Genomic DNA, 9,990 nt, shown 5'->3' with positions numbered 1-9,990 from the left:
GCCCGTGACAACAATTGTAACAGCTTTAAAAATCAAAGGGGCTAAAATGACGCATGCGAGACGAATCAAAACAAATCCAACCAAAACAAAAAAATCGGATGATTGATGTTTAATCCATTGTTGTTCGACATGCAATGTCCCCTCCAGAACCTCTAATATTCAACCATCAATAATTATTTTATCTAATGTAGGTTGTATTTGGATATAATGGGGGTTTTGTGACCTAGGTAAATTGTGAAGCTATTAAAGTGTTAATTAATAATAATGAATGGACATTGTGCCATAATAATAGGACTCTAAGTAGGCTTCCTTACATGCTTGATCAGTTCCTTATGTGTGTTTACTTCATGGATCCTAAAATTCCTGATTTAAATTGCATTTTAAGCGACTTTGAGTACCTTTAAAAGCGCTATATAAATTTAATGTATTATTATTATTATTATTATTATTATTTTCATACTTCAGAGTACATTTCATTCAGGCCAAGACATGTTTATATTCCTCAAAGTTACATATCAAAAGACACTGATATAAAAATGCACAGCTATTATCTCAATTTTTGTTGGCTCCAAACCAGTCAAATATATAGGCTGGATTCAGTCTAAACATTTATACAGTTATGGTCTAAACATAGTGGAATTAACTTGTTATATAACCGCTGTGGGCAGGTTTTGGGGATTTTTGCACATAAACTCCCCCTAATGTCCATAAAATCCCCAGAAAAACCATACAGACAGGTGTCCTACACCTTTTCCAAAGTCAAATTCAAGAACTTTCAGCATTTTCATGGTGCACTTTTCCAGCACCTAACAGCTGTGGTGTTAGCACCTAACAGCTGTGATTACATATTTACATGTAGTTAATATGGTATACTGATTATTTCACTTCATCAGATTAAATTATGATACTGTGTTCTAGAAACCCCAAATTATGCTTCATGAAAGCATGCTAAAGAAGGGCGACAAATTACAGTAAAACACAACAAAGTTTCATGATTCAAAATGTTTCACCTGCTTGTAATTAGACTTTGCATTGTATATAACCTTAACCCATGAGAACCCAGACCCAGTTATCCATAAAGGAAAGTTATGGGGGATATATCACAGACCAAGTGAACCACGCAGAACATATTCATGATGTGGGTTTTTTTGGTAATTCTGTGTCTTTTTTTTAGTAATTTTGTGGGGTTTTTGTGTCTTTTTTAAGTAATTTAGTGTTTTTTCAGTAATTTTGTGTCTTTTTTTTGGTCATTTTGTGTCTTTTTTAAGTAATTTAGTGTTTTTTCTGTAATTTTGTGTCTTTTTTGGTCATTTTGTGTCTCTTTTTTAGTAATTTTGTGTCTTTTTTGTGTCTTTTTTAAGTAATTTAGTTTTTTCCTGTCATTTTGTGTCCTTTTTTTTAGTAATTTTGTGTTTTTTTGGTCATTTTGTGTCTTTTTAAGTCATTTTGTCTGTCTTTTTTAAGTAATTTAGATTTTTTGGTCATTTTGATACTGCCTCCAGCGGCCCCCAAGTAATTTGAGTTTGAGACCCCTGTTCTAGAATATTTAAAGTGTTTGTTACATGGGTGTCACCGTGGGTTCTTATGGGTTGAAGTGTTTTCAAGGGTTTCCAGCACCCATGGGTGCAGGAGCATGTACAGAGGACACGACCTCAGTGTCCTCAAGGTTGCAGGACTAGGTCACTTTCAATGACACTAATATTTGGTCATTCAAGAGCATTTTGGACATCATGAAGTTTATACACGTTGTTTTGAGTTTATAGGAAGATACCGGAGCTACTACATTTAACTGAAAGCTGGATCTTTGAAGAACTAGGACACATTCTGTTAATGTGAGTCCAGAAGACTCAGGGTGTCTCAGATAGATTTATTTGAACAGCTGCACTTTCATATGAGAGATAAGCCAGCAGATTTCTTTCCATCTCTTCTATTTGAAAAAGTGTTTGCTCCTGCATCGTTAAGGGAACACAATGTTACACTGACTTCATGCCATTTTTTGACAATGTCACTAGATGGCGCCAAAGACACACATTTTAAAATTCTTCAGTAAGAACAATATTATACCATACAATATTATATTGACATGTTGTCAAACCATGTCCATGCTGTCAGTTTTATAAATACTAGAAAAAATAACTGTCTCTAATGGGAGACAATGGAGATATTTTCTAAATCCCATACATCACCATAAAACTTCCCTAGTTTTTTATTTACATTAAGACAATATTTTTTTGCATTACAAGTTTTCTAAAATTGTGTTTAGATATGCAAATTAGGCAGGAAATAATTTAATTTGCTCCATATCTTGAAGAGGTTCATTAGGCCTACTGATATACTTTTTACACTGTTTCTCTATACAAGGCCAATATAGCAAAATAGTTTCTTGTACCTGACAAGTTTCGGCTAAAATAAAAAAAATAATCAAAAAAAAAAAAATTGCTCCAATTTGCATATATATCCAGGACAGAAATCTGAACATTGCGTACAGCAAATTTCAAAGTTATTTTATTTTATTGATACAGTATATTAGATTCAAAGTTATTTTACTGAAGGGGATTGGGATGCCTCCTGTTATAATTTTTATGAATCAGAAAATATTATCAATATTTGTCATGTTTTAGGAACAAAATGTTCTATAAATCAGGGTATGAAAGATATAGAAAAAACCCTCTGTAAAAACCTTCAGAATATAGTTAGTATAGGAATAAAACTGGTAAGTTTGATGTCTATAAGTGGAGCTGAAGTTATGATTTATGGCTGACAGCATGAGAAAAAAAAACTTACTTTGAGAAAACGATCTTTAAAGATTTCATACATTCCTAATGAAAAGGACTATTTGAAGACAAAATATTGACTAATTCATAGCCACAACGATATAGAACATGTAAAACACATAATACAAATTGCAATTAGTGAATTTAGGAGAAATCTACAGATGTAAATTAATTCAAAATAGTAAAGTTTACACCTGAATATCGGTTTTAGATGTTTTCTTTCCACTATTCTGACATGTAATCGGAGAAAAATAGCCCAAAACCTCAAAATTGACCAGTGCATGAAAAACAATGCCTACATGACTAAAAGCTAATTTGAGACCGTTACAACAAACAGCTCAGTTGCATCTTGATTAAAATGATATTGCAGTGTATAATCTTTTTAAATTTGGCTATATCTGCATTTTTCCTAGTTTGGTCATAAATACAGAGACTTGATTATGTGATGGGTATTGTTTTATTTGTAGACAACAAGAATGGAAAAAAAGTCTCAAGCACAAAACCAAATAACAAGAAAAGGTACATTTTTGGAAGAGCCACCTGCTCAAAACTGTTAAATCAGACATTTGTTTTCTTTCAAGAAAACACACAAATATAAACATAAACACACACAAAACAATTGAAATAATACCATGGCCTATCAATAGGTGTGTGACACCAAAAGGAACGTTTTACAAAGGGAAAGTGGTTTCCTGCAATTACCTCTGAGTGATTAAAGCAGTTAAAGAGAGTCTGCCTGTTGTGTGTCCTGCCAGAGTGTGTTGAGTAACCTGAGGGATTTTTTCCTCAACACTTAAGATTGTCAACAGCAAAAACTCCTGAAAAAGGGAAACCACAGTAAACCTTTTTTTTTCTTTCGGTAAAAACTGTCTTCAATGATGACCTTTACAATTTTCACATCAGCTGGTGAAAGAAGCCTTGTGGGTGCAAGAGAAACAAAGAAAGGAAAAAAAACAGCTGTGTAAGCTTCGGCCATCCAGTGTGTTTTTCCTGAACGACAGAACAAATGTAAATGTAAATGCCCTGAATATAAACAGTGCTGTTTTTCAAAATGCTGGTTTGAGCAGAGATATGAATCCATATCCACACGAAGTGTCTGACAAGCTTTTATCTGACACAATTTATCACAAGAGTCTGTAATATTCAAAAGGAGCAGTGTGTAGGATCCCTTTCCAAGTATTAGAGAACCTACAGTGGTCTTCAAACAATGTTCAAGGCCCTCTTTGGAGTTTGTTTTGCCATTCTGGGTGACTGTCAGGATTTGCACAGCCTTTGGAGAGTAAAATTCAAGCACTTTTCAAGTACCTAAACCAAACCAAAAGTTTTAGAACACTCCAACTTTTCCAGAATTGTATTGAAAATGATGCAGTTTAATGTCTCAGTGTACTCTGAATTAATGCATATAACAAATAAACAATTGAAGTTATAAAATAAATCATAGAATGAGTTTAGAAAGGAAAATGTATTCTAAACTGTTGACTCATGGAAGTAGCACCTTAACAGATAGAACAGCTGAACACTCAATGGAAATCAAATATTCTTCAGAAAGTTCTTCCCAACTCTGTTGCAGAAGTTCCCTTAAATGTGGAGCAACTTGTAGGTTGTAAGTGATCAAGAAAAGTTGGGACACCTGTAGGAATTGGTACTTTCAAGGCTTGATCAACCTCTGTTGCTGCAGAACTGCTTTAAGTTGTTAACCCATTTCTTGTTCCCTGAAAAAGGCCTACTTGTATAATTCTGAAATGTACATTATTTTTCAGTTTTGGTTAAGCTTACCTTTTTTTATTTACCTCTGGCAGTTCACCACTTACCTTTGTACCCTTTCAAGCTGTTCATTGGACTTGAACTGCTTGAATTTCAATAAAAAACTGGAAAAATGTTGGTGTTCTAAAACTTTTGACCGGTAGTGTACATTGTCACTTTGTTTATTTTACCAGCTGTTCATATTAAGTTTGATGTCCGCCATGTCAGTCTAGCTCTGGTCTGGAGCTCACTTTTTTTAAACGAACCCTATACCTTTAAGGACAAGGATTCGCTCCACACACAGATATGAAGGGTCCATTGTTGGCTAATGAAAACACAATGATTATTAGTTTCAGGTGATGGTACATCAATGAAAACAGAATAATAATTGTTATATTGCATATCTGCCAACAGATCCCCCCAAATCCTACACACTGGTCCTTTAACATGTACAGTATTTTGTCTCCAGAGTTTGACTCAGTTTGTGTTCTTTGGTTTACAAATCCCTGCACCTTTGACTGATTAATTTATTACTCCAATGATGAGCAGTACATTTCTGTGACTGGGAAGAGTTGGAGTGGATGGAGTAACACTGGATTCAATTTGACAGTTTGGGAAAATAAATGTCCACAAAATGCAGATCATATTTTTTTAAAAACAACCCATTTCCCTACTAATATATGCCTTTAACTCTTTTCAACTAGGTAGAAAACTACCTTTTTTTTTGAATAGCTGGATGTTTCAAAGATAGGTTTAGCATTCACAGTCCACCAAATTAGCATTTCAGCCTTTAGAAACACTATTTCTAAAGAGAGGAGTGAAAAGTAAAATGAAAAAAAAAACAATAATAACAAAAACAAAGCCAAAGAATATCAAAAGGAGGTTGAAATATAAAAGTCATCACCGTTTGAGTGTCAGTGAAGCCACCATTGCTTCCATCCAAAGTGTCATGGAGGAAGACAGCTGGGGCGGCCATCGTGTAGCGCTGCTCACAACCAGTGAGTCCGGAGGAGGACAGGACAGGACAGGAAATATGCAACACAAGATTTGACTCACATCTGTTTTCACTACAGATATAACCCTTTCTTCCAGTCAGTGATGGACACGCATCCTGAAGGTTTCTGCCTGAGGAAACAGGCTTCAGCTTTGGTTAGTTTGTTTGTTTTTTAAGTAGTGACCAGCTGATTCACTTCCTGTTTCTGGTGAGTGTGTAACCTTGTGTTACTGACCCATAGATGCAACGTTCAGCTCACGGATGTCTCTGCCATGAGATTAGTTGTTTACCAATGCCTGGAAAAGGTCCTCTGTTGTATGTCAGCCTGTAACTCCAAAGCATGATGCCACACAGTATTTATCCTCTGGGAGTCTCTTTGTCCTTCATGTAGGGTCATTGATAAATATGTTCAAAGTACTGAGGCTGAGGGTTTTCTTTGACATATTTCTGAATGTACCAGCAGGTCAGGTGGGCTTTCAGATCCTCTTCCACCACAAAATCCATGGCTGCCTGCCATTACAGAAGCAGAAAATGTTGGATTTGGACACTTTGGTCATTGATTGTATTATGTGAGTACTCATTGATATTCAGTTCTATTCAACTATGTGAGCCTGAGTACGCTTCCCAGATACAGTATAAGTCTTTAGGAGTTTTACCTTGGCCAGGTGCTTGGCTATTCCTCTCCCTCTGTAAGCATCGGGAACTTCAGTGTGTTGCAAGTCCACTGTCTTCTTCCCGACATATTCATACAGAAGAACTGCACGATCATGAGATCCTGAGGGATGACAGAAGTCTTAGTTCTTGTTACAAAAAAAAAGTATGGTCATTTGTAGTTTTTAGCATGACAAAATAAGGTCCAGATAAATAAAAAAACCCTCCAAACTTGTGTTTTGTGTGTATTACAATCTTATGCTACATTAACTATAAAGGTTTGGCATTTAACCCATTGACGCCTAAAACTTCCTGTAAAACCTCTGGGTGATTTTAAAATAAGCCCCTAAAACCTGAAGTTTTTCTGGAAATTCAACAGAAGTGTCAACGCTTCTACTAAATAATAGATTTTTCAGCCTCTGTAGCAGATACAAATTAAATTCAAAAAGTATTTGAGAGCTTATACAAATACTACAAAACGACGTATCCGCTTTCCAGGCTTCAATGGGTTAAATTTGTGTAAGAAAGCTGTAGCAGCTTGCACTCTACATATAATACTGCATGATGGCTGATTAATAAGACAAGGCGTGCAGCATATGACCCAGCTGGCTTTTAACCACCTCAAAACAAGAGGTCACTTCTTTGATACCATGTGATGTGGTGCAGAAGGCAATAGGCCATAGAACAGTTCACATTGCTTAGTTGGGTACAGACAATGCTTGTGTAAAATGATCATGTAGCTGGGTAGAGAGACAGACATATGATTAAGATCTTCCTTCAGGGAACAATGGCTTCCACTTTTTTCCCCTGTAAAAACAACTCACACACATAAACTCATAGATCATCAGAAATAATTTACATAAAAAAATAAAGAAAATGGACCTGGACACACATTAATGCCCAGCTTTTTAGTTTGGCATATACTAAAAAATACAAAGCCAAAAACAAAGGGAATTAATGCAAAATTAAGCAACATTTTATCAGAAACCCAATATAAACTTGTGTTAATCCAATTCTGAAGCAAACACAATCTTTGTTGCAAAAATATTTCCTAACCTACCATTCTGAATTAAGTATTGTGGTGCTGCAGACACAACCCGACCTGTCGAATTGTATTCTAAGGACTTGTGAAAAGTTATTATAGGCAGTGGTGGAAAAAGTATTCAGATCTCTTACTTAAGTAAAAGTACTGATACAACACTGTGAAATTACTCCACTACAAGTAAAAGTCCTGCATTCAAAACTTACTGAAGTAAAAGTACAGAAGTATCAGCATCAAAATGTACTTAAAGTATCAAAAGTAAAAGTACTTCTTATGCAGAATGGACCCACTTGGATTGTTTTATATATTCTAAAAATATATTGTTGGGTTATTATTTTTGATGCATTTATGTACGGACCGCTTTAATTTTCCCAAGGTAGGGCTCATTTTTACTACTTAATATACTCTTATGATGTTCAATTTAAAACATGTTAACATGTTAGCAAACATTTCATATTAATCATGTTTTTATGTTAAATCTTGAACTGAAAAGTAACTAAAACTGGCTGCTAAATATAGTGGAGTAAAAAGTACAATATTTGCCTCTAAATGTAGTGAAGTAGAAGTATAAAGTAACATAAAATGGAAATACTCAAATAAAGTACAAATATCTCAAAATTGTACTTAAGTACAGTACTTGAGTAAATGTACTTAGTTACATTCCACCACTGATTATAGGCCTGAGGGAACTTCACTTGGAGAAATGATTAATGTTCAGGAATCTCTAATAAACTGTCCTCAGTGAGTGAATACTTAAAGGTTGCATATTTGTTTACAGGAATGGCATGAAGAAAATATTTCCCGACAAAAAAAAACAAGCTAGTGAAGTTACAAGTCAAGGAAGTCAGCAGCTTCAACCAAGAGGCACAGTCGTCTGTGTCGTCCCTGACACGAAATAATGTGTGAAATTCACGAAATAAAGTCGTGACATCCAGACTGTGTGGAATAAATAACGCCTGTGTGTGTGAAATGGCAGCTGGAGTTATCAATAAGGACACGACGACGATGTTGGCAGCAAGAAAAGCTACAGCAACCTCTGAGCTAGCATTAGCCAGCTAGCATGCTAATGTTTACATCTTGAACTCACCGTTCAGTCTGATCACAAACTGCCGGCGCTTTTTATCGTGCTCCACCTGGATCTGAGAGCTGCTGGCGTCGAAGACATTAGCCTGAGCTGCCTGTGCCATAGTAGCCGCTACAGCTGCCGATCACTGCGATGCTACTCTGCAGCGCTGCTAACCAGAAATGGCTTCATGAAATGATGATGAACGCTCAAAGCAAAACACCTCAGCCAACGAAATCAGCTGTGGGGTCACGTGACGAGCAGCCAATCAGCGCCGGCGCTGCCAGAGAGGAGAAAACAATGCAGACAGATGTAAGACACGAACATGTTAACCCCAATTAAATAAATCAAAGAGCTCTATTTAACCCTCCTGTCGTCCTCCCGGGTCAAATTGACCCAATCTGTTTTGACTATTCCTTCTTTCCTCCCTCCTCCTGCCTTCCTCTCTTCTTTCCTCCTTCCTTCCTTCTTTCCTTCCTCCTCTATCCTCCTTCCTTCTTTCCTTCGTCCTCTATCCTCCTTTCTTTCTTTCCTTCCTTTCCTCCCTCCTTCCCTTCTTTTCTTTCCTCCTTCCGCTATCTCCTTTACTTTCTCTCTTCTTTCCTTCCTCCTGATTTCCTCTCCTTTCCTCCTTCCTTCCTTCTTTCATCCTTCCCGCCTCCATTCCTTCCTCTATCCTCCTTTCTTCTTCCCCCCCTTTCCTTCCCTTCTTTCTTTCTTTCTTTCTTTCTTTCTTTCCTTCCTCCCTCCTTTTCTTCCTCCTTCCTTCTTTATTTTTTCCTTCCTTTCTTCTCCTCCTCCCCTTTCTTTCCTCCATCCTCCTTCCTTTCTCTCTCCTTTCCATTCTTTCTCCTTTTCCTCCTCTCTTCTTTCCTTCCTCCATCCTTCTTTCTTTCCTTCCTTCTTTCCTCCATCCTTTTTTACTTCCCTTTGCGTCCTTCCCTCTTCTTCCTTCCTTGACCCGAGGACAACAGGAGGGTTAACATAATCAATGGTGGAAAGTAACTAAGTACATTTACTCAAGTACTGTACTTAACCCTATAAAGCCTGAACCATGAAACAATTGCCAGAAAATTCAGTTTTTTTTAAAACTGGAGTGTTTATTGAACCTGCTGATAAATAAAAAAAAAATATATATATATATATATATGATTTTGCATGTATGAATTCTAATTTGTATCATATTTGATACATCAGGTCTTTTTGTACAATTTGTTTCTCACAGTTTGTTTTTCTTGAACTAACAAACACATATAAAACCTAATATTTTTAACCAATTAAAACTTTGATTTTCATTTTAACATTTTTCTTAAACATACAAAATATTTTTTTTTCATATAATACAACATCAAACATCTGCTGATATGAATTTTTCATGCAGCAATGATGGATCCACCAGTGGAACCAGCAGATTGCCATCTAAAAATACATGATGTATTTCTTTGAGTTGTTGGAGAGATTTCTCAATTTTACTCTAAATAAACCTAATTATGTCAGTTAAACCTTTACTTAGTTTACCTAAATAAGAAAAATACTTTATGTTGCTATATGTAAGGCATAATGTATGAAATGCAAAAAAATGACAATTGACAAATTTTCAAATTAGTTATCATTAATACCTGATGATGTAGAGGTCTCAAAAACATGTGAATCAAATATGATACATTTGGCTTTATAGGGTTAAGTACAATTTCGAGGAACTTGTACTTTACTTGAGTATTTC

The 9,990-nt window shown here is 35.8% G+C and overlaps 1 protein-coding gene across 1 annotated transcript; it reads right to left on the bottom strand.

Annotated features, from left to right (window-relative positions):
* Positions 1-4,474: 4,474 nt before the first annotated feature.
* On the bottom strand, positions 4,475-8,503 carry natd1 (protein NATD1). Its single transcript, XM_059348250.1, has 3 exons — positions 8,292-8,503; positions 6,168-6,286; positions 4,475-6,021 (listed from the first exon to the last, which is right to left on the bottom strand). Exons 1-3 carry the CDS (start codon positions 8,389-8,391, stop codon positions 5,905-5,907), a joined length of 336 nt encoding a protein of 111 aa, XP_059204233.1. The 5' UTR covers positions 8,392-8,503; the 3' UTR covers positions 4,475-5,904.
* Positions 8,504-9,990: the final 1,487 nt, after the last annotated feature.

The sequence above is a fragment of the Centropristis striata genome, chromosome 13 (genome assembly GCF_030273125.1).
Source record: "Centropristis striata isolate RG_2023a ecotype Rhode Island chromosome 13, C.striata_1.0, whole genome shotgun sequence".
NCBI classification, from domain to species: Eukaryota; Metazoa; Chordata; class Actinopteri; order Perciformes; family Serranidae; genus Centropristis; species Centropristis striata.
Note: the sequence above shows the minus strand (reverse complement) of the source record. Positions and strands in the feature narration are given on the sequence as shown.

Coding starts and splice junctions, on each gene's coding strand:
- natd1 (XM_059348250.1), bottom strand. CDS start 8,391: ATGGCACAGGCAGCTCAGGCTAATGTCTTCGACGCCAGCAGCTCTCAG. Junction 6,287..8,291: donor GTTTGTGATCAGACTGAACG/GTGAGTTCAAGA, acceptor GTCATCCCTCAG/GATCTCATGATCGTGCAGTT. Junction 6,022..6,167: donor TAGCCAAGCACCTGGCCAAG/GTAAAACTCCTA, acceptor CTGTAATGGCAG/GCAGCCATGGATTTTGTGGT.